Source organism: Oncorhynchus keta, chromosome 19 (genome assembly GCF_023373465.1).
Source record: "Oncorhynchus keta strain PuntledgeMale-10-30-2019 chromosome 19, Oket_V2, whole genome shotgun sequence".
NCBI classification, from domain to species: Eukaryota; Metazoa; Chordata; class Actinopteri; order Salmoniformes; family Salmonidae; genus Oncorhynchus; species Oncorhynchus keta.
In genome coordinates, this window is record NC_068439.1 from 47,742,188 (window position 1) to 47,767,725 (window position 25,538).

A 25,538-nucleotide genomic window follows, 5' to 3' on the forward strand; every position below is an offset into this window, starting at 1 on the left:
GGGGGATTAATCAGAGGGGCAACAAAGAGACCTAAGATGACCCTGAAGGAGCTGCAAAGCTCCACAGTGGAGATTGTAGTATCTGTCCATAGGACCACTTTAAGCCGTACACTCCACAGAGCTGGGCTTTACGGAAGAGTGGCCAGGAAAAAAGCCATTGCTTAAAGAAAAAAATAAGGAAACGCGTTTGGTGTTCACCAAAAGGCAGTTGGGAGACTCCCCAAACATATGGAAGAAGGTACTCTGGTCAGATAAGACTGAAATTGAGCTTTTTGGCCATCGAGGAAAACGCTGTCTGGCACAAACCCAACACCTCTCATCACCCGAGAACATGATCCCCACAGTGAATTGTTGTGGCAGCATCATGATATGGGGATGTTTTTCATCGGTGGGGACTGGGAAACTGGTCAGAATTGAAGGAATGATGGATGGCGCTAAATACAGGGAAATTCTTGAGGGAAACCTGTTTTAGTCTTCCAGATTTGAGAAGGGGACTGAGGTTCACCTTTCAGCAGGACAATGACCCTAAGCAGACTGCTAAAGCAACACTTGAGTGGTTTAAGGGGAAACATTTAAATCTATTTGAATGGCCTAGTCAAAGCCCAGACCTCAATCCAATTGAGATTCTGTTATATGACTTAAAGATTGCTGTACACCAGCGGAACCCATCCAACTTGAAGAAGCTGGAGCTGTATTGCCTTGAATGGTCAAAAATCCGAGTGGCTTGATGTGTCAAGCTTATCGTCATACCCCAGCTGTAATTGGTGCAAAAGGTGGCTCTGCAAAGTATTGACTTTGGTGGGTGAATAGTTATGCACGCTCAAGTTCTTATTTTTTTGTCTTATTTCTTGTTTGTTTCACAAAAATATTTTGCATCTTCAAAGTGTTAGACTTGTTGTGTAAATCAAGTGATACAACCCCCCAAAAAAAAAAAAAAAAAAATATATATATATATATATATTGTAATTCCAGGTTGTAAGGCAACACAATAGTTAAAATGCCAAGGGGGTGAATACTTTCGCAAGCCACTGTATCAATGGTCATTAAGGAAGGAGACTGGGAAAGGAGGACACTTCAAAGTTTGGGAAAATAGACTGTCTAAACAATGAGGGAGCAGTTGTGACTTGTCAGGGTATTGTGAGTTTAATCTATTTTTGATAATGCCATATGTTGTAAATTTCCAGAGGGCAGTCTGTCAAATACTTTGAATGAGAAGCAAACAAAAGCTCACAACACGAGAGGACAACACACCCTGGTGTCCATGGAAACGGTGAGATGATCAATGTAGCCCTTCCTCCCGTCTATGCCTTGGAACTCTTTAGGGCTCATATGGATTTTATCTCTGGTAATTCAACCATTATTGATTAAGTCGGCACTGACATTCTTATCAGCACTTCCCATGAGTTTAGCTGGGGATTGCCACGGCCCTCACGATGCGATATTATCACAATACTTTGTTTGGTATGATATGTATTGCGATTCTCACGATTTATATACAGTTCTAGTAAAATGTTTAGACACCTGTTCATTCAAGGGTTTTTCTTTATTTGTGCTATTTTCTACATTGTAGAATAATAGTGAAGACATCAACACTTTGAAATAACACACATGGAATCATGGAGTAACCAAAAAAGTGTTAAACAAATCAAAATATATTTTACATTTGAGTTTCTTCAAATAGCCACGCTTTGCCTTGATGACAGCTTTGCACAGTTTTGGCATTCTCTCAACCAATTTCATGAGGTATGCACCTGGAATGCATTTCAATGAACAGGTGTGCCTTGTTAATTTGTAGATTTTATTTCCTCAATGCGTTTGAGCCAATCAGTTGTGTTGTGACAAGGTAGGGGTGGTTTACAGAAGATAGCCCTATTTGGTAAAAGACCAAATCCTTATTATGGCAAGAACAGCTCAAACGTATTGATGGACTGTCGTTTCTCTTTGCTTAACCTCTGCAGAGCGCCAAATTCAAATAAATTACTATAAAAATCAAACTTTCATGAAATTACACATGCAAGATCGCAAATTAAAGCTACACTTGTTGTGAATTCAGCCAACATGTCAGATTTCAAGAAGGCTTTTTGGCGAAAGCAAACAATGCTATTATCTGAGGATAGCACCTCCGTAAACAAAGAGAGAAAATCATATTTCAACCCTGCAGGCGCGACACAACTCTGATATAAAAATGTAATTAATGCCTTACCTTTGACGAGCGTCTTTTGTTGGCACTCCAATATTTCCCATAAACACCACAAATGGTCCTTTGTTTGATTTAAATCCATTGATATATATCCAAAATGTATTTGGTGCGTTTGATCCAGAAAAACACTGGTTCCAACTTGCGCAACGTGACTACAAAATATCTCAAAAGTTACGTGTAGACTTTGCCAAAACATTTCAAACTACTTTTGTAATGCAACTTTAGGTATTTTTTAAAGTAAATAATCAATCAAATTTAAGAATGGATGCTCTGTGTTCAATACAAGAGGAAAACAAACTGTAGCTAGCATTCTGGTCTCGCCTCTATCTAACAGTACACTTCAAGTTATCCTTGTTCAAGATGGCCATACTTCTTCATTACACAAAGGAAAAACCTCAAACAATTTCTAAAGACTGTTGACATCCAGTGGAATCGATCGGAACTGCAAGAAGGGATTCCCAATGAAAAAACATTGAAAAGTGACCTAAAAAAAATTCTCAATGGTTTGTCCTCGGGGTTTCGCCTGCTAAATAGGTTGTGTTATACTCAGACATGATTCAAACAGTTTTAGAAACTTCCGAGTGTTTTATATCCATATTTACTAATAATATGCATGTCTTATCTTCTGGGGATGAGTAGCAGGCAGTTGAATTTGGGCATGCATTTCATCCGGACATGAAAATACTGCCCCCTGTCACCAAGAAGTTAAAGACATGGTCAGTCAATGCGGAAATTTTCAACAACTTGGAAAGTTTCAAGTGCTGTCGCAAAAACCATCAAGCGCTATGATGAAACGGGCTTTCATGAGAACCTCCACAGGAAAGGAAGACCCAGAGTTACCTCTGCTGCACAGGATAAGTCCATTAGTTACAGAGTTCAAGTATAGACGCATCTCAACATCAACTGTCCAGAGGAGACTGCGTGAATCAGGCCTTCATGTTTGAATTGCTGCAAAGAAACCACTACTAAAAGACACCAATAAGAAAGAGACTTGCTCGGGCCAAGAAACACAAGCAATTAAAAAAAAAAATCATTTACATTTTTTTTTTTTTTTTTTACATTTAACCTTCATTTAGCTAGGCATGTCAGTTAAGAACAAATTCTTATTTACAGTGACGGCCTAACGGGGAACAGTGGGCTAACTGCCTTGTTCAGGGGCAGAACGACAGATTTTTACCTTGTCAGCTTAACCTTTCAATTACTGGCCCAATGCTCTAAACACTAGGCTACCTGCAATGGACGTTAGACCAGTGGAAATGTGTCCTTTTGGTCTGAGTACAAATTGCGACACAGAGTATGTGAACGGATGATCTCCGCATGCGTAGTTCCCACCGTGAAGCATGGAGGAAGTATGATAGTGCGGGGGTGCTTTGCTGGTGACACTGTCTGATTTTATTTAGAATTCAAAGCACACTTAACCAGCAGGGCAACCACACTTTTCTGATGCGATACGCCATCCCATCTGCTTTGCACTTAGTCCCACTATCATTTGTTTTTCAACAGGACAAGGGCCCAATACACATCTAGGCTGTGTAATGTCTATTTGACCAAGAAGGAGAGTGATGGAGTGCTGTATCAGATGAGCTGGCCTCCCCAATCACCCGACCTCAACCCAATTGAGATGGTTTTGGATGAGTTGGATTGCAAAGTGAAGGAAAAGCATATATGGGAACTCCTTCAAGACTGATGGAAAAGCATTCCAGGTGAAGCTGGTTGAGAGAATGCCAAAAGTGTGGAACGCTGTCAAGACTAAGGGTGGCTACTTTGAAGAATCTAAAATATATTTAAGATTTTTTTGGTTACCTGATGATTCCATATGTTATTTAATAGTTTTGATGTCTTCACTATTATTCTACAATGTCGGAAATAGTTTTTAAAAATAAAAATGTGAACCCTTGAATGAGTAGGCGTGTCTGAACTTTTTGACTGGTATTGTATGTATTGCAATTTAATGCTGTGATTTTATTGCGATTCAGTGTTCCAAACATATTGCTCACCATATCTCTGCTGCAGAGGGACAAGATAGCCATGAAAAAACAACACTTTTTTTATCAGTCATGGAAATAAAAGTACTGAAAACAAATTGGCTACCTTTTTTTAAAGATGGGGAACAAGCTATGAAGGAAAAGTAGCCAACTAGGGCATGAATGTGATATTGTCTATATAATCGTCAAATAATATCACTATGTAACTTACTTTTGTTTTTTTACTACCCATGAGCAGTTTGTCTCTCTGTTCAAATAACCATCATTGGTCTGATTTGCACAGTCAATTCTACCATGTTGACACTTCATTTGTATTATCAACAAATCAGTGCCCCAGTTTCATCTTAGATGGAGTAGGAATGTTTAATAAGCAAAACTATCTGCACATTTTAAAAACATGTTAAAACACGAACATTATCACCCATATGCTGACCCTGCCCTCCCTGTGTCCAGCCGACACGGAGCTCCAAGGGTAGCAGACTGTTCGGGGAAGAGGAGGAACAGCGCCTCCCATCCAGATCCCCTAGAAGGAGCCAAAGGGTCACCTCTGTGCCCCAGGTAAGGGCTCCAGCTCATACAGATGGGCAATGCAGTCTCTCTTTTTGAGGTCGACCGATTAATCGGAATGGCCGATTTACTTATGGCCGATTTTCAAGTTTTCATAACAATCGGAAATCGGTATTTTTGGACACCGATTTTTATTTCAGAAAAAAAAAGTTATATATATATATATATATTTTTTTTTCACCTTTATTTAAATATTGTTGTTAGATTGTACAACTGACAATATTATTTCATAATTATGTACAATTCTGGCAAATTGATTAGTCTTTGTTAGGAATGAATAGACTTCACACAGTTCGCAACGAGCCAGGCAGACCAAACTGCTCCATATACCTTGACTGCTTGCACGGAACACAAGAGTTGTGACACAATTTCCCTAATTCTAAGAAATGCATGTTAGCAGGCAATATTAACTAAATATGCAGGTTTAAAAAATGCTTACTTACGAGCCCCTAATCAACAATGCAGTTTTTTTTTTAAAGAAGAAAAAAGATGATGATAATAATAAGAAATATAAGTAACAATTAATTAAAGTAACAGTAAAATAACAATAGCAAGACTATATATACAGGGGGTACCGGTTAGTTGAGGTAATATGTACATGTAGGTACAAGTGACTATGCATAGATTATAACAACAGAGAGTAGCAGTGGTGTAGGGGGGTCAATGCAAATAGTCTGGGTGTCCAATTGATTAGGTGTTCAGGAGTCCTACGGCTTGGGGGTAGAAGCTGTTTAGAAGCCTCTTGGACCTAAACTTGGCACTCTGGTACTGCTTGCCGTGTGGTAGCAGAGATAACAGTCTGACTAGAGTGGCTGGAGTCTTGGGCAATCTTTAGGGCCTTCCTCTGACACTGCCTGGTATAGAGGTCCTGGTTGGCAGGCAGCTTAGCCCCAGTTATGTACTGGGCCGTACGCACTACCCTCTGTAGTGCCTTGCGGTCGGAGGCTGAGCAATTGCCATACTCTTGATGATGCAGCTGTAGAACCTTTTGAGGATCTCAGGACTCGTGCCAAATATTTTTAGTTTCCTGAGGTGGAATAGGTTTTGTCGTGCCCTCTTCACGACTGTTGGTATGCTTGGACCATGTTAGTTTGTTGGTGATGTAGACACCAAGGAACTTAAATCTCTCAACCTGCTTCACTGGTTAGGACATCTACTTTGTTTATGACACAAGACATTTTTGCAACAATTGTTTCCAGACAGATTATTTCACTTATTCACTGTATCACAATTCCAGTGGGTCAGAAGTTTACATACACTTAGTTGACTGTGCCTTTAACTTCTTATTGCTGGGGGGCAGTATTGAGTAGCTTGGATGAATACTTGGAGAAAAAAAAGAAAAAGAAAAAAAAGAACCTGGATAACACTCGCCAGCCCAGCTTCCCTGCCCATCCACCGCTGCCCCCTGGACACTGATCTCTTGGCTACATAGCTGACGCACGCTGGACTGTCCATTAATCACGGTACTCCATTCTGCTTGTTTGTTTTATCTGTCGGCCCAGTTGCCTAGTCAACGCCATTTTACCTGCTGTTTGTTGTGCTAGCTGATTAGCCTCGCCTACTGTTTTTAGCTAGCTCTCCCAATTCAACACCTGTGATTACTGTATGCCTCGCTGTATGTCTCTCCAAATGTCAATATGCCTTGTATACTGTTGTTCAGGTTAGTTATCATTGTTTTAGTTCACAATGGAGCCAAGAGATCCACTCTGCATACCCCTGTTACCTCCTTTGTCCCACCCCCCACACATGCGGTGACCTCACCCATTACAACCAGCATGTCCAGAGATACAACCTCTCTCATCATCACCCAGTGCCTGGGCTTACCTCCGCTGTACCCGCACCCCACCATACCCCTGTCTGCGCATTATGCCCTGAATATATTCTACCATGCCCAGAAACCTGCTCCTCTTATCCTCTGCCCCCAACGCTCTAGGCGACCAGTTTTGATAGCCTTTAGCCGCATCCTCATACTACTCCTTCTCTGTTCCGCGGGTGATGTGGAGGTAAACCCAGGCCCTGCATGTCCCCAGGTACCCTCATTTGTTGACTTCTGTGATCGAAAAAGTCTTGGTTTTATGCATGTCAACATCAGAAGCCTCCTCCCTAAGTTTGTTTTACTCACTGCTTTAGCACACTCTGCTAACCCTGATGTCCTTGCCGTGTCTGAATCCTGGCTCAGGAAGGCCACCAAAAATTCAGAGATTTCCATACCCAACTATAACATCTTCCGTCAAGATAGAACTGCCAAAGGGGCGGAGTCGCAGTCTACTGCAGAGATAGCCTGCAAAGTAATGTCATACTTTCCAGGTCCATACCCAAACAGTTTGAACTACTAATTTTGAAAATTACTCTCTCTAGAAACAAGTCTCTCACTGTTGCCGCCTGCTACCGACCCCCGTCAGCTCCCAGCTGTGCCCTGGACACCATTTGTGAATTGATCGCCCCCATCTAGCTTCAGAGTTTGTTCTGTTAGGTGACCTAAACTGGGATATGCTTAACACCCCGGCAGTCCTACAATCTAAGCTAGATGCCCTCAATCTCACGCAAATCATCAAGGAACCCACCAGGTACAACCCTAACTCTGTAAACAAGGGCACCCTCATAGACGTCATCCTGACCAACTGGCCCTCCAAATATACCTCCGCTGTCTTCAACCAGGATCTCAGCGATCACTGCCTCATCGCCTGTATCCGCCACGGAGCCGCAGTCAAACGACCACCCCTCATCACTGTCAAACGCTCCCTAAAACACTTCTGTGAGCAGGCCTTTCTAATCGACCTGGCCCGTGTATCCTGGAAGGACATTGACCTCATCCCGTCAGTTGAAGATGCCTGGTCATTCTTTAAAAGTAACTTCCTCACCATTTTGGATAAGCATGCTCCGTTCAAAAAATGCAGAACCAAGAACAGATACAGCCCTTGGTTCACTCCAGACCTGACTGCCCTCGACCAGCACAAAAACATCCTGTGGCGGACTGCAATAGCATCGAATAGCCCCGTGATATGCAACTGTTCAGGGAAGTCAGGAACCAATACACGCAGTCAGTCAGGAAAGCTAAGGCCAGCTTCTTCAGGCAGAAGTTTGCATCCTGTAGCTCCAACTCCAAAAAGTTCTGGGACACTGAAGTCCATGGAGAACAAGAGCACCTCCTCCCAGCTGCCCACTGCACTGAGGCTAGGAAACACGGTCTCCACCGATAAATCCATGATTATCGAAAACTTCAATAAGCACTTCTCAACGGCTGGCCATGCCTTCCGCCTGGCTACTCCAACCTCGGCCAACAGCTCCGCCCCCCGTAGTTCCTCACCCAAGCCTCTCCAGGTTCTCCTTTACCCAAATCCAGATAGCAGATGTTCTGAAAGAGCTGCAAAACCTGGACCCGTACAAATCAGCTGGGCTTGACAATCTGGACCCGCTATTTCTGAAACTATCTGCCGCCATTGTCGCAACCCCTATTACCAGCCTGTTCAACCTCTCTTTCATATCGTCTGAGATCCCCAAGGATTGAAAAGCTGCCGCAGTCATCCCCTCTTCAAAGGGGGAGACACCCTGGACCCAAACTGCTATAGACCTATATCCATCCTGCCCTGCCTATCTAAGGTCTTCGAAAGCCAAGTCAACAAACAGGTCACTGACCATCTCGAATCCCACCGTACCTTCTCCGCTGTGCAATCTGGTTTCCGAGCCGGTCACGGGTGCACCTCAGCCACACTCAAGGTACTAAATGATATCATAACCGCCATCGATAAAAGACAGTACTGTGCAGCCGTCTTCATCGACCTCGCCAAGGCTTTCGACTCTGTCAATCACCAAATTCTTATCGGCAGACTCAACAGCCTCGGTTTTTCGGATGACTGCCTTGCCTGGTTCACCAATTACTTTGCAGACAGAGTTCAGTGTGTCAAATCAGAGGGCATGCTGTCCGGTCCTCTGGCAGTCTCTATGGGGTGCCACAGGGTTCAATTCTCGGGCCGACTCTTTCTCTGTATATATCAATGATGTTGCTCTTGCTGCGGGCGATTCCCTGATCCACCTCTACGCAGACGACACCATTCTATATACTTTCGGCCCGTCATTGGACACTGTGCTATCAAACCTCCAAACGAGCTTCAATGCCATACAGCACTCCTTCCGTGGCCTCCAACTGCTCTTAAACGCGAGTAAAACCAAATGCATGCTTTTCAACCGATCGCTGCCTGCACCCGCATGCCCGACTAGCATCACCACCCTGGATGGTTCCAACCTTGAATATGTGGACATCTATAAGTACCTAGGTGTCTGGCTAGACTGCAAACTCTCCTTCCAGACTCACATCAAACATCTCCAATCAAAAATCAAATCCAGAGTCGGCTTTCTATTCCGCAACAAAGCCTCCTTCACTCACGCTGCCAAGCTTACCCTAGTAAAACTGACTATCCTACCGATCCTCGACTTCGGCGATGTCATCTACAAAATGGCTTCCAACACTCTACTCAGCAAACTGGATGCAGTCTATCACAGTGCCATCCGTTTTGTCACTAAAGCACCTTATACCACCCACCACTGCGACTTGTATGCTCTAGTCGGCTGGCCCTCACTACATATTCGTCGCCAGACCCACTGGCTCCAGGTCATCTACAAGTCCATGCTAGGTAAAGCTCCGCCTTATCTCAGTTCACTGGTCACGATGGCAACACCCATCCGTAGCACGTGCTCCAGCAGGTGTATCTCACTGATCATCCCTAAAGCCAACACCTCATTTGGCCGCCTTTCGTTCCAGTACTCTGCTGCCTGTGACTGGAACGAATTGCAAAATCGCTGAAGTTGGAGACTTTATCTCCCTCACCAACTTCAAACATCAGCTATCCGAGCAGCTAACCGATCGCTGCAGCTGTACATAGTCTATAGGTAAATAGCTCACCCTTTTTCACCTACCTCATTCCCATACTGTTTTTATACTGTTTTTATTTATTTACTTTTCTGCTCTTTTGCACACCAATATCTCTACCTGTACATGCCCATCTGATCATTTATCACTCCAGTGTTAATCTGCAAAATTGTATTATTCGCCTACCTCCTCATGCCTTTTGCACACATTGTATATAGACTGCCCATTTTTTTTTTTCTACTGTGTTATTGACTTGCTAATTGTTTACTCCGTGTGTAACTCTGTGTTGTCTGTTCACACTGCTATGCTTTATCTTGGCCAGGTCACAGTTGCAAATGAGAACTTGTTCTCAACTAGCCTACCTGGTTAAATAAAGGTGAAATAAAAATAAATAAAAAAATACGGTGCCCAGAGTTAACTGCCTGCTACTCAGGCCCAGAAGCTAAGATATGCGTATTATTAGTATATTTGGATAGAAAACACTCTGATGTTTCTAAAACTGTTCGAATGATGTCTGTGAGTATAACAGAACTCATATGGCAGGCAAAAACCTGAGAGAAAATCAGAGATGTGTAGTTTTTCAACTCATCCCCTATTGAAGGTTTAGTGGGATATTGGTCATCTTGCACTTCCTAAGGCTTCCACTAGATGTCAACAGTCTTTAGAACGTTGTTTGATGCTTCTACTATGAAGGGGGCTGAATGAAAGGGAAATGACTCAGAGGTCTGGCAGAGAGCCCACGGGCTCGTGACGCGCGGTCATGAGAAACACCATGGGACCCTGCAGCCGTCATACCGCTCAGGAAGGAGACACATTCGGTCTCCTAGAGATGAACATACATTGGTGCGAAATGTGCAAATCAATCCCAGAACAGCAAAGGACCTTGTGAAGATGCTCGAGGAAACGGGTACAGAAGTATCTATATCCACAGTAAAACGAGTCCTATATGGACATAAGCTGCTTAGCATGGAAGAAGCCACTGCTCCAAAACCGCCGTAAAAAAAGCCAGACTACAATTTGCAACTGCACATGGGGACAAAGATTGTACTTTTTGGAGAAATGTCCTCTGGTCTGATGAAACTAAAATATAACTGTTTGGCATAATGACCATCGTTATGTTTGGAGGAAAAAGGGGGATGCTTGCAAACCAAAGAACACCATCCCAACCATGAAGCACGGGGATGGCAGCCTCATGAGGCATGAAACAAAATAGATAGCATCATGAGGCAGGACAATTATGTGGATATATTGAAGCAACATCTCAAGTAATCAGTTAAAGCTTGGTCGCAAATGGGTCTTCCAAATGGACAATGACCCCAAGCATACTTCCAAAGTTGTGGCAAAATGGCTTAAGGACTACCTTAATTCTTGTTCATTTGTTTTGGTATGTTTTCTTGTAGAAATGTACTAATGTGACAACCCCAGATAAGAAAGTGTCTCAGAGAATTGGTCTGCGATTGAGAAACCTCCTCAAACTGCCAAAAGCACACAAATGGTGCATCTACGAGTGGTTTTATTCTAACATAGACAGGTAAGCTGTATTACATACTTTCACAGTGAGTTATTATTATAAGTTCTTTATTCCATTGAGCGCTGCCAACTTTTTCTCCTTCCAGACCTTTATTTGAACGGGACAATGACTTCTGCCTGTGTTTGAAAGAGTCCTATGGGGAGTGGGGGACAATCAGGAGACTGATGGGAAAACCCAGACGGTATTGTTCATTATTATAGCATATTCTCTTTTCAAAGCGTGGCCCTCCAAATCAGATTTTTATTTCAAAGCTCTCTTACATAGAACATTGTCCTGATCATATAGGCCTAGACCATGTCCAAAACAACAACAAAAATACACTAAGTTCATACATTTTCTGTCATGTAAATTGTGAAGTCGTGTCTTTCTACACAATACCACTACTAATATTTCCAATCTGGGAGGTAAACTTGATAAAGTGTTCAATCATTTTGCTGTGTATTTCGGATGGAATCAAGGCATTAGAATGTACCAGAGGCCACCAAAATAGAGCTCCTTCTGCTAAAAATGTTTAACCCGGGGGTGGCCTGGCTGGTTATGTACTTGTGGAAAACACTGATCCCTAGCCACCAATGATACACCACGCAGAAACATGTTTAACCATTTATTGAATAATGCAGGTTTTGGCGATATAGGCTCTGCTCCTTCAGCATCAATATATCCAATTAACTACAAGCAATGAATGTGGTAAGCTATACCAATCCCCCAAAACAGCAGAGCCAGAATACTGTGTAGCTACGGCAGAAAGCACTATTTAGATATTATCAAATGATCCAGCTAAGTCATTCTACCATATCAAGGTTGTGTCCTGACTGGCCTATGAGGATCAGGTTACAGTGGATCATGGTTCTACAGAGAGATCTCTTCCTCCCGCACAGGTGGAGAGGTATAGAGGGATTGGTTGAGGGGTTTATGATCTCACATCCATCGTAAATTGTAAGGCAGCAGCCCAACCCTTCTGGTCTGTAACGTGAGAGGCTGGAATGTCTGTGTAATTGAGGAAGAGTTTACCGCCCAAAATGCCAGAACATCAAATAAATTGACCTTTGGACATTATATTTCAGCCAAAATGGTGGTAAAACAATGATAGATGGAATATGAAAATGAATGTCGATTTTTGTGCTGTCATTAAAACTTAAATGAAGACGTTATAACAAAAACGTTACTTGAAGAGTTATTATTTGTATATGATGTTTACATCCTTTTTGTTGTGTAGAAAATATCCAGATCAAAGAGAACTGTGATTTTAGTTGTCTAAACGAGATCATAGTAAGTTCTAATACCTTTCCTTGTAACTAGCTACAAACCAGGGAACCCAGAGAGCATGTCATAAAGACGGAAACGGCCCTTTTGACCCGAGGGTATAAAACATGTACGCTAAGAATTTACATATCAGACTAAGTTGACCATGCGCTGCAGCTGCGAAATGCAACACGAGTTTGAGGAAGACAAAGGAACCGTTTAACCATCAATGCTATGGTTGATTACTGTATCTAGGAAGGTGAATTCAAGCAGGACCACCCAGTTATTCTTTTCAAGTCACCGGTTGTCTACACGGCCCTCCTACCCACGTTGGGAGCGTCGACACGGCTGATTAGCCTCGCCTCCTCAGAAGCTCATTCACAGAACGAGTGCAAGGAAACAGACAACTAAGAGAAAGGACATGGCTCTCCCGAGTGGCGCAGTGGTCTAAGGCTAGCTGTGCAACTAGAGATTCTGGGTTTTTAGAAAAAGTGTAACTAGGCCTATTTGTTTTTAGAAAAAGTTTCAAACTATATTGCTGTTCATTGTCTATATATACACTACTCGTTTAAAAGCTAGAGAGAGGCCGGTGGAGATTCAGTACGTGAATTGCGCATGAAGCGAACAGTGAAGAAAACCAAGATGTGTAAATTAGAAGTTAATATATTAATGCAAAAAATATCAGTAAGTGTTTCCACAGATTTAGATAAAGTGCTCACTTAAATTAAAATGTAGTGTCATCATAGCCACCCACTGCTTCACTAAATTGATCATTAGACTATGGACAGGTTGTGTGCATTTGTCTATTTTCTAATAGTTGTCAATTAAATCTTCATGCCTGTCAGAACTGTTTCAAAACGTCTTCTCACTGTCAACTGCGTTTATTTTCAGCAAACTTAACATGTGTAAATATTTGTATGAACATAAGATTTAACAACTGAGACATAAACTGAACAAGTTCCACATACATGTGAATAACAGAAATTGAATATTGTGTCCCTGTTCAAATGGGAGGGTCAAAATCAAAAGTCAGTATCTGGTGTGGCCACCAGCTGCATTAAGTACTGCAGTGCATCTCCTCCTCATGGACTGCACCAGATTTGCCCTATTATTTCTGTGAGATGTTACCCCCTCTTCCACCAAGGCAGCTGCAAGTTCCCGGACTTGCAGCCCTCACCCTCCGATCCAACAGGTCCCAGATGTGCTCAATGGGATTGAGATCCGGGCTCTTCGCTGGCCATGGCAGATCACTGACATTCCTCTCTTGCAGGAAATCATGCACAGATCGAGCAGTATGACTGGTGGCATTGTCATGCTGGAGGGTCATGTCTGGATGAGCCTGCAGAAAGGGTACCACATGATTCCCTGTAACGCACAGAGTTCAGATTGCCTGCAATGACAAGAAGCTCAGTCTGGTGATGCTGTGACACCCCAGACCATGACGGGCCCTCCACCTCCAAATCGATCCTGATCCAGAGTACAGGCCTCGGTGTAACGCTCATTCCTTTGACGATATATTTCCGAGATGGCATAGCAGTTCAGACGTCTTTTGTCCTCGTCTTGTCGTGTCCTGTATATATATATATATATTTAAACTTTTTTCACATACATTTTATTTTTATTTTCCATCAACTCATCTTCAAAACACTCTCCTGCAATCCGCCTCACCAATTTATATTTATAAATAAGTATTATTTACCTCAAATCTGCAATCCTCCAAGAAGCTAGCCAGAAGCTAGCCAGAAGCTAGCCAGAAACTAGCCAGAAGCTAGCCAGAAGCTAATCCATCCAGAAGCTAGTTCAGAAGCTAGTTCAGAAGCTAGTTAGCTTCTTTACTGGCAAATCGTTAGTATTCAGCTAACCACTGTTTGTGGTCATCAGCTATCCTTTAGCTCGAAAATCTATCGCCAGTTTTGTACGGCGCAGCTCGGAACGGAACATACCGGACCAATATTTCTCTCCATGTCCCTGGATTTCAACTGCTCTCTGGACATTCATACCCGGATCTCACAGCTAGCTAGCTGCTATCCGTGTGACTGTCGGCTTTCGTCGATTCCGGAGCAAACATCAATTACTCCGGAGCTAGCCAGCTCCGTCAATCACTCCTGGGCTGCAGTCACCTATCCGGACCCGTTTTACTGCCTACGCGGAGCCCCACCGGGCCTTCACAACTGGACTGCTGACGTTATCTACCCGAAGGAGATCCGGCTGGCTCCTCCGTCGCGACGTTACCTGAACACCCATCTGCGGCCTGCTAACCGTTAGCGGTCTTACCGGCTGCTCTCAGAATAGACAATCGGACAATTTATTTATTATTATTATGTTTCTTCTTGGGCCTCTATAACTATCTATTGTTTTTATTTTTTGTTGTTGTGTGATTTGGATTAATCCCCTCTACCACATGGAACCCCACTAATCTACTGACGGAACGCAAGAGGTGGCTAACAACAGACCTCCATCCTATGCTAGCTTGCTACCGATGGCCTGGCTAGCTGTCTAAATCGCCGTGACCCCCAACCAACCTCTCCACTCACTGGACCCTTTTGATCACTCGACTAAGGATGCCTCTCCTTAATGTCAATATGTCTTGTCCATTACTGTTTATTGGCTTATTTCACTGTAGAGCCTCTAGTCCTGCTCACTATACCTTATCCAACTTATTAGTTCCACCACCCACACATGCAATGACATCTCCTGGTTTCAATGATGTTTCTAGAGACAATATCTCTCTCTTCATCACTCAATACCTAGGTTTACCTCCACTGTATTCACATCCTACCATACCTTTGTCTGTACATTATACCTTGATGCTATTTTATCGCCCCCAGAAACCTCCTTTTACTCTCTGTTCCAGACGTTCTAGATGACCAATTCTTATTGCTTTTAGCCGCACCCTTATTCTTCTCCTCCTATGTTCCTCTGGCGATGGAGAGGTGAATCCAGGCCCTGCAGTGCCTAGCTCCACTCCTATTCCCCAGGCGCTCTCTTTTGATGACTTCTGTAACCGTAATAGCCTTGGTTTCATGCATGTTAACATTAGAAGCCTCCTCCCTAAGTTTGTTCTATTCACTGCTTTAGCACACTCTGCCAACCCGGATGTTCTAGCTGTGTCTGAATCCTGGCTTAGGAAGACCACCAAAAATTCAGAAATGTTAATTCCAAACTACAACATTTTCAGACAAGATAGAACTGCCAAAGGGGGCGGTGTTGCAATCTACTGCAAATATAGCCTGCAGAGTTCTGTCCTACTATCCAGGTCTGTACCCAAACAATTTGAACTTCTACTTTTAAAAATCCACCTCTCTAAAAACCAGTCTCTCACCGTTGCCGCCTGCTATAGACCACCATCTGCCCCCAGCTGTGCTCTGGACACCATATGTGAACTGATTGCCCCCCATCTATCTTCAGAGCTCGTGCTGCTAGGCGACCTAAACTGGAACATGCTTAACACCCCAGCCATCCTACAAACTAAACTTGATGCCCTCAATCTCACACAAATTATCAATGAACCTATCAGGTACCCCCCAAAGCCTTAAACACGGGCACCCTCATAGATATCATCCTAACCAACTTGCCCTCTAAATACACCTCTGCTGTCTTCAACCAAGATCTCAGCGATCACTGCCTCATTGCCTGCATCCGTAATGGGTCAGCGGTCAAACGACCTCCACTCATCACTGTAAAACGCTCCCTGAAACACTTCAGCGAGCAGGCCTTTCTAATCGACCTGGCCGGGGTATCCTGGAAGGATATTGATCTCATCCCGTCAGTAGAGGATGCCTGGATATTTTTTTTAAATGCCTTCCTAACCATCTTAAATAAACATGCCCCATTCAAGAAATTTAGAACCAGGAACAGATATAGCCCTTGGTTCTCCCCAGACCTGACTGCCCTTAACCAACACAAAAACATCCTATGGCGTTCTGCATTAGCATCGAACAGCCCCCGTGATATGCAGCTGTTCAGGGAAGCTAGAAACTGTTATACACAGGCAGTTAGAAAAGCCAAGGCTAGCTTTTTCAAGCAGAAATTTGCTTCCTGCAACACTAACTCAAAAAAGTTCTGGGACACTGTAAAGTCCATGGAGAATAAGAACACCTCCTCCCAGCTGCCCACTGCACTGAAGATAGGAAACACTGTCACCACTGATAAATCCACCATAATTGAGAATTTCAATAAGCATTTTTCTACGGCTGGCCATGCTTTCCACCTGGCTACTCCTACCCCGGTCAACAGCACTGCACCCCCAACAGCAACTCGCCCAAGCCTTCCCCATTTCTTCTTCCCCCAAATCCATTCAGCTGATGTTCTGAAAAATCTGGACCCCTACAAATCAGCCGGGCTAGACAATCTGGACCCTTTCTTTCTAAAATTATCTGCCGAAATTGTTGCCACCCCTATTACTTGCCTGTTCAACCTCTCTTTCGTGTCGTCTGAGATTCCCAAAGATTGGAAAGCAGCTGCGGTCATCCCCCTCTTCAAAGGGGGGGACACTCTTGACCCAAACTGCTACAGACCTATATCTATCCTACCATGCCTTTCTAAGGTCTTCGAAAGCCAAGTCAACAAACAGATTACCGACCATTTCGAATCTCACCATACCTTCTCTGCTATGCAATCTGGTTTCAGAGCTGGTCATGGGTGCACCTCAGCCACGCTCAAGGTCCTAAACGATATCTTAACCGCCATCGATAAACATTACTGTGCAGCCGTATTCATTGATCTGGCCAAGGCTTTCGACTCTGTCAATCACCACATCCTCATCGGCAGACTCGACAGCATTGGTTTCTCAAATGATTGCCTCGCCTGGTTCACCAACTACTTCTCTGATAGAGTTCAGTGTGTCAAATCGGAGGGGTCTGCTGGCCGGACCTCTGGCAGTCTCTATGGGGGTGCCACAGGGTTCAATTATTGGACCGACTCTCTTCTCTGTATACATCAATGAGGTCGCTCTTGCTGCTGGTGAGTCTCTGATCCACCTCTACGCAGACGACACCATTCTGTAAACTTCCGGCCCTTCTTTGGACACTGTGTTAACAACCCTCCAGGCAAGCTTCAATGCCATACAACTCTCCTTCCGTGGCCTCAAATTGCTCTTAAATACAAGTAAAACTAAATGCATGCTCTTCAACCGATCGCTACCTGCACCTACCCGCCTGTCCAACATCACTACTCTGGACGGCTCTGACTTAGAATACGTGGACAACTACAAATACTTAGGTGTCTGGTTAGACTGTAAACTCTCCTTCCAGACACATATCAAACATCTCCAATCCAAAGTTAAATCTAGAATTGGCTTCCTATTTCGCAACAAAGCATCCTTCACTCATGCTGCCAAACATACCCTTGTAAAACTGACCATCCTACCTCTAGTCACCCCCAAAACCAATTATTTATTTGGCCGCCTCTCCTTCCAATTCTCTGCTGCCAATGACTGGAACGAACTACAAAAATCTCTGAAACTGGAAACACTTATCTACCTCACTAGCTTTAAGCACCAACTGTCAGAGCATTTTACAGATTACTGCACCTGTACATAGCTCACCTATAATTTAGCCCGAACAACTACCTCTTTCCCAACTGTATTTAATTTATTTATTTATTTTGCTCCTTTGCACCCCATTATTTTTATTTCTACTTTGCACATTCTTCCATTGCAAAACTACCATTCCAGTGTTTTACTTGCTATATTGTATTTACTTTGCCACCATAGCCTTTTTTGCCTTTACCTCCCTTCTCACCTCATTTGCTCACATTGTATATAGACTTGTTTATACTGTATTATTGACTGTATGTTTGTTTTACTACATGTGTAACTCTGTGTCGTTGTATCTGTCGAACTGCTTTGCTTTATCTTGGCCAGGTCGCAATTGTAAATGAGAACTTGTTCTCAACTTGCCTACCTGGTTAAATAAATAAAATAAAATGCATATCCGACCATCACCCCTGATGAGACAAATCCGTGACTCGTCAGTGAAGAGCACCAGTCCTGTCTGGTCCAGCGACGGTGGGTTTGTGCCCATGGGCGACTTTGTTGCCAGTGATGTCTGGTGAGGACCTGCCTTACAACTGTCTGCAATAGGGCTTGTAGGCCTGTCTGAGCACTGATGGAGGGATTATGCATTCCTGGTGTAACTCAGGCAGTTGTTGTTGCCATCCTGTACCTGTCCCGCAGTTGTGATGTTCAGATGTACCGATCCTGTGCGGGTGTTGTTACATGTGGCCTGCCACTGCGAGGACGATCAGCTGTCCGTCCTGTCTCCCTTTAGCGCCGTCTTAAGCGTCTCACAGTACGGACATTACAATGTATTGCCCTGGCCACATCTGTAGTTCTCATGCCTCCTTGCAGCATGCCTAAGGCACGTTCAAGCAGATGAGCAGGGACACTGGGCATCTTTCTTTTGGTGTTTTTCAGTCAGTAGAAAGGCCTCTTCAGTGTCCCAAGTTTTCATAACTGTGACCTTACTTGCCTACTGTCTGTAAGCTGATAGTGTCTTAACGACTGTTCCACAGGTGCATGTTTATTAATTGTTTATGGTTCCTTGAACAAGCATGGGAAACAGTGTTTGAACCCTTTACAATGAAGATCTGTGAAGTTATTTGGATTTTTGCGAATTATCTTTGAAAGACAGGGTCCTGAAAAGGGGAAGTTTTTTTTGCTGAGTTTATATATCTCCCTTAACATTTCCTTGTCAATTTATATGATAGGCTACATTGATTTAGCGTTATCCTATAATGTAGACAAAAAAATATTCTCCTACAGAAAGGATTTGAAGGTACGGCAGGCACTGTTCTTGAGTGTGATGCACTGCAGGTGACTTTGAATGATGAGTCCTTTTAGGTGGGTCGGTGTGCATGTATAAGTTCACTCATTCTCTATGTCCATTCATAAAGTTTTCTAAAATAGCTTAGACTGTCTGGACTTCATCTCTTTTTGCAGGGTCAGCATATATGCAAGGAATGACGACAGGTGCCAGTTTTGCATTGGCTCTCTTGTTAAATGGGATGCAATTGAATGAAACGTAGCCAAGCTGCGTTTCAATAAAATTCATGATTCATCCTATCGGATACTTAGCCTATATCCTAATATTTTCAGTAGCATATTTTTCCGGAAGTATATCATTTGATCTCATTACTGTGTCCCCTCTTACCACTTTTAACAACATATTGCCATATGGAATAACCACAGCAGCATTAGTGACGTTATGCGAAATGCTCTGAAAAGTGGAGGGAAAAACGCATCGGACTTAGTATGAATGGTTTAGTGTGTCAAAATTCAAAATCCTCTCCAATCTGACATTTTATTAATTTGTATATTAAAATAATATTTAGAGGTTATAACTTGAATATTAATCAAATGCTACTGATAATAATGAAGTGTCATGGTTATAGTGAAGTTGCAATGAAAAGCCACGTGGTTCTTTTGAACGGTTATGTCTGTTACTGTGTACATTGGCCTGGCCAATTACCATGATTTCAAATTCCATACTGTCACAGCATATTGCTTGATCGCTAACAGCTAATCGCCATATGGGTGTTCAGCAAGCCAACCGCATGCTAGGTAATGCTAGTATCAACTGCTCATCCAACACAGCTGAAACTATAGCAAGCCTTAATTGGTCATCTCACAGCTATAAAGCGTCAGCTTCCCCACTAAGGTATACGGTGAGAACTTGAAATCTGAGAAAGAAAGCTTATGGTTTGGGTTAGGCAGTAGTAACTATTTCAAATGAAGCTTTACCTCTGAAAATATTCTTAATGATGGAAAGACCCAGGAAAGTTTAGCTGACGACAGCCTTACTCCATCCGAGTAGCACAAGATATCACGCTGGTCGACTGCTGAACAGTGTGTGTAGCGGCCCGCAGCATTTGGGCCAGCACAACGGTGGTAGATATGAGTCATGCTCCACTACAATGACTGTAGCAGTGTGAGCGGCATCAGGGTATTAGATGCCTTGCATACGCACCATGTACAAGCATGCATGATAATGCACGTAAACTTGTTTACCACTATCCTAAAATTATGTGTGCCATCGTACTGCGATGCTCCAAGCAGATGCTATTGAAGGGGTAGACAGTGTTGGCATCTGTCACCACAACATCGTGTGCTATTGGCAATAGCAATAATAGCAACCATGCCATAACGACTATGTGCAGATCATACAAGATGTAACAAGCAATGCATGAATTAGCACAAGATCATGGATACGGAGCCAAACCATGCACATGCTCCCATGAATGCAATATCGGCAGCCATTCCATTTATGCAGTACTGTGTGTAGATAATGAAGCAAAGAATATCAGCTACAACCTGAATGTGTTATCATTCCCCACAGCATAAGAGTTGAAGCCTAAAACGCTTGATAGAACTAAATTAATTAATAACATTAGCGAATGCATGATTACTAGAATGAAACGATCACTAAAATTAGCATACAAAAGCATATGATAGAATTAGAATAGAGTCACAAAACTGTCACTCAAATAATACTAATAGAATGCAAAGATGGACCGACAGGAAGGACTACATATGTAAAATGCATGATTTAAACCTGGCTAATAAATCAGCCTAAACCTACTGCTGCAGATAAGGATGAAGTAAATGTAACTACTTTGTCTGAAACTATGCTGTAAAATGTATGCCAATAGTGTGACTCGTGAAACAGTATGCACAAATGTGCTAGCAGACACTCCTGATTTGATCAAATCAAACTTTGTCACATGCTCCAAATACAACAAATGTAGACCTTACTGTGAAATGCTTACTTACAAGCCCAACAGTGCAGTTCAAGAAAGAGTTAAGAAAATATTTACCTAATTAAAAGTAACGCAATAAAATAATAACGAGGCTATACACAGGGAGTACAGGTTAGTCGAGGTAATGTGTCCATGTGGGTAGGGGTGAAGTGACTATGCATAGAGCAGAAAAGCAGCAGGAACAAAGTAGGCTATACGATAGGCTACTCCCGAGACGACTAATTATACTAAGCTAGCTAGTTTGTAGCTGGCTATTGATGGACAACATTCATGCAGCAACATAGTTGATCCTCACAATCAATGACATCCCCCGCAGCAGCCATACATTTCATCATGAGCATATTGAACCATGCGTGTGAGGTTAAAACACAGCTAGCGAGCATTCACTAAGAAAATGTATCATAAAGTGGCAGCATGGCGATGAACCGCTAGCTGCAGCATACTAGCAGTAGCAGGATGTGTGAGCAGAACCGGTCAGTTTAAGTGGGCCACCAAGTAAGGTAGGCGTGATTGAGGTCGGCACTCAGGTTCCCTTTCTGAACTGGCTTCTTTTTATGGACACCATGGAATCTCTGGGAAATATCAATGCAATGGAATCGAATGAAACATTTTTTGGGGTTTTCTTTTTCATGCACACCAAGTGTACCAGTTATTTGTGTCTGTAATTAACTTAAATGTTCCCCTCTAGGTGTTCATCTGCATTCTTTTCGGAGGAGCGGACTGCACTGAGGCAGAATATGCGTCTGCTGCAGCAGAGGAAGCTTGCCGACGTGTCACACTGCAAAGACCTCCCCCATGAGATTCCCCTGCCGCTTGTCATAGGAACCAAAGTCACTGGTACAACACTGTTGTCATGGCAACCAAAGTGACTTGTTAAATATCAGCAGCCCTTACCCTAAAAGTAGCTATCATAGTCACCTGTAAAATATCCACAAACCTGTAGCCATAGCAACCAAAGTCACCTGCAAATATCTCCAGATTAGATTTCCTTGTTTTTGTATGTGCAGCCAGCTTTGAGTATTGATGATGTCTGTGTGTATTCCAGCTCGTCTCAGGGGAGTCCATGACGGCCTGTTCACTGGGCAGATTGATGCTGTGGATACAGGCGCTGCCACTTACCGTGTGACCTTTGACCGGAATGGGCTGGGCACACACACTGTGCCTGACTACGAAGTGTTGGTATGCCTGCCTAGCCTTCATAACACTCATTCAGCATTATGTTAGAACCGGGATTCAAACCTCATCAGACATCACAAACACATAAGTCTTTGGCCATCACTAGCAGTTTTGACCAAGCCCCAAGAAAGCATTACCAACCTAGAAGACGATACATTTTTCTTCCTCGATCACGCTCATATGCTTTCGGAAAATCAGCAGCAAGGGAGGGAACATTACAAGATATTGCCAATACCATGGTGATTTATTGCATTACCAGCTAGAGTTGATTTAAAATATCTGTTGTGTTTCTTCCCTCTCCAGAGTAACGAGCTTAACGAGACCATGCCCATCTCAGCCTTTGCTCAGAAACAGAGACCATCCCGCTTCCAGAACTTCATGACCCCACCTAGGGAAACTTACCCCTCTGCCACCACACCCGTCCTCATGGTAAGCATGAAACAAGGGCTTCAGTGCACATTATAATTGCCTTTCCAGTTTTATTTGTGATCATGTGAGATTACGGGGAATGCTTCATGTACTTCTATTGCTATATGATGAATATGACGGACCCTTAATATTGTTTTGTTTATTTGGAATTGACACGTCAATTCTGTGACAGGACAATGACCCCCTCATCAGCCAGTCTCCATGGAAAAGCAAACTCTCCGGAGCTGAAGGGGATACACTCGGCGGATTCCCTGTCAAGTTCCTTGTTCAAGTGGTGAGTGTTCCTGTCTTGGCTTTGCCTCTAGGATCATATATCATAGTGTAAATATATGTCCCACTAAAATCTCTCCCTCTCCTCTATCTCCTAGACGAGGCTTTCCAAGATCCTTATGATCAAGAAGGAACACATCAAGCACTTGAAAGATATGAACTCAGAGGCTGAAAAACTGGTATGGTCATAGATAGTTCTATAACAATATTATAACAGAATATTTTCAAGACAGTATATTCAGTCAAAGAAATTTGGAAATAAGTGACAAAGAGTAAACATAACATTAACATTGATATGTGTGTTTGTCTTTGTAGAAGTCATACTCAATGCCTATAGGCCTGGAGTTCCAGAAGCGTTATGCCACCACAGTCCTGAAGCTAGAGCAGCTCAATAAGGACCTGAACAAGGTGCTGCACGAGGTCCAGCAGTTCTGCTGCGATGTGAGGACTTATTTCAGGCTCATCAAATAAATGGGCTATATTTGATAGTTTTGCAGCAAAATGTGTAGCATGTAGCCAAGCCTCTTGTGAGGGTACTTAGTGAGAAGACATACCGAAGACTAGCAAAACATCAGCAATTAGTTGTTTTAGATTGTCATCAGCGAAAGGGCGTCTTAATAATAATGTAAATAAAATGTGTTTTTGTTTCCAAAGCTTATATGAACTTCTTTCTCTTCAGCTGCTCCCAGAACAGTTTTGCAACAACATGAATCTAAGTATCTATGTCCCTGCGCCCTATCTAGCTGGCCCCAGATCAGGGCATGGCACCTGCAGACCGGCCCACAGAGCTGCGTCAGCACTGTGAGGAAGAGGCCAAGGAGATAGTGCAGCGGACCAATTCCCTCCGCGACGACCAGCAGTGTGTTTCTAGCTCCAGCCTCACTCACCTCATCTCAGGCCTCACCGCCTTGTTGCTTCAGATCAAGGTTAGTGTAAGGTACACACACAGAGCCTCACAACCCTACTCAAGTTATTTGTTTGCCTGATCATGTATTTGTTTGTGCTCCAGTGTCTGGCTGAGGGAGGAGACCTGAACTCCTTTGAATTTAAATCACTGACGGACTCTCTGAATGACATAAAGAGCTCAATAGACCCCTCCAACCTCTACATATCACACTCATTCTCTGCCCCAATGTTTTGTCCTATTTAGAGTTATGCAGGGAGATGGATGGCGGTGATAGAAGTCTTCAGAGAAAGGTCTATAAATATGGCCAAGATGACGGGTGCATGTTCACATGGTCAAAATGTGCAGTTGCTTCCAGAATAACGTTGAGATCCATGTAGCACACATCCAGAGTGGCCTGAGTCAGCTGGGAAACCTGCATGCCTTTGCAGCCAACAACACCAACACGGTCTGAAGCCGGCATCATTACCACACACAGAGAGCAGCCTGGTCAGCACCAACTAAGTGGAACATACACACACACACCATCTCGAATGACTGAAAGAAAAGATGTCCTTTGTGGATCCCCTAACTTCCCTCCAAGAAAGGCCCCACTGAAATGATCTAGTTCAACATGTATTTTTTAGGTTGTGGGGAAATATCCTGATTTTTATCAGTCTGTCGTCCACTTTTATTGTGGATGTCTTTTGAAAATGATTTGTTTACTATAATGAAAACTGACATTTTAATGTCAAAAAATTGCCCTGGTCTCTAAACTAGATTTTGGTCATTGCGGGAATTCACGCACATTTCCTGTTGTAGATGATTCTATAGTCTCATGGGCCAAACAGTATGTTAAACAGTTTCTATAATAATCCACATTTATTTATTTATTTTTGAGTGATATAACAATTTACCATTTGGAGCTTCCCTTTGAGTCAATGTTTTGTGTTCCTTTACTCAACTGGTAGTAAGCACAGGGGAGGCTAAAGAATGTTTTGTACATTTTCTTTATTGTGGATATATATAGAATGCCTTTATGATTACTAGGATTTATCATCAACATTTCTGGAACATACTCAAAGATGGCTTTTGTAATTTTGTGTGCACTGAAGAGATTTTTGTAATAGGAGGTTTGACAGTCTCGAACAGGGCATTGCTGTTGCTGAAAGCTCACATCAGGCCTACATCACTGATGTAAACCTAATTTCAAACACAAAACTGAGTTGGTAAAGTTTGTTACCAGAATTTCTCCATTTCATAATTGGTTTTGTAAATCTGTATATGGAAATGCCCCAGGGCAATTGTAAATATTCCTTGCTGTCATTTTGTATTAAACATATTGCAAAGCAAACTGATTACATGCATTTGTACACAGTGCTGGTACATTAAATGTCGTATATATTTTATTTTGCATGTTTGCAAACGAAGATAATTAAAATATTTATTTAAATATACTAGTGTTTATTTATAACAAACTTACATCATTTCATTTTGAAGTTAATTAAGAACCCACCACTTTTTGTTGTTGCTGTGACAGAAAATGTACATAAAATTTCAAAAGCCAGACATGGCACTATTTTCCCACTCTGAATCTCATCAGAATACTCTTGCTCCTCTCTGGCACAAAT

The 25,538-nt window shown here is 42.8% G+C and overlaps 1 protein-coding gene across 1 annotated transcript; it reads left to right on the top strand.

Moving 5' to 3' along the window:
• Window positions 1-1,246: 1,246 nt before the first annotated feature.
• On the top strand, window positions 1,247-25,036 carry LOC118397776 (protein lin-9 homolog). Its single transcript, XM_035792653.2, has 13 exons — window positions 1,247-1,270; window positions 4,639-4,743; window positions 11,020-11,150; window positions 11,236-11,331; window positions 21,838-21,986; window positions 22,195-22,328; window positions 22,629-22,754; window positions 22,927-23,028; window positions 23,123-23,203; window positions 23,340-23,465; window positions 23,768-23,950; window positions 24,034-24,128; window positions 24,274-25,036. The coding sequence occupies exons 1-13, from the start codon at window positions 1,262-1,264 to the stop codon at window positions 24,380-24,382; spliced, it is 1,446 nt and encodes a 481-aa protein (XP_035648546.1). The 5' UTR covers window positions 1,247-1,261; the 3' UTR covers window positions 24,383-25,036.
• The last annotated feature ends 502 nt before the right edge of the window (window positions 25,037-25,538 follow it).

Bases quoted from the DNA above. Each gene is read 5' to 3' on its own strand.
- LOC118397776 (XM_035792653.2), top strand. The intron at 22,755-22,926 runs GTAAGCATGAAA...ATTCTGTGACAG, and splicing joins CCACCACACCCGTCCTCATG to GACAATGACCCCCTCATCAG. The intron at 23,466-23,767 runs GTGAGGACTTAT...CGCCCTATCTAG, and splicing joins TCCAGCAGTTCTGCTGCGAT to CTGGCCCCAGATCAGGGCAT.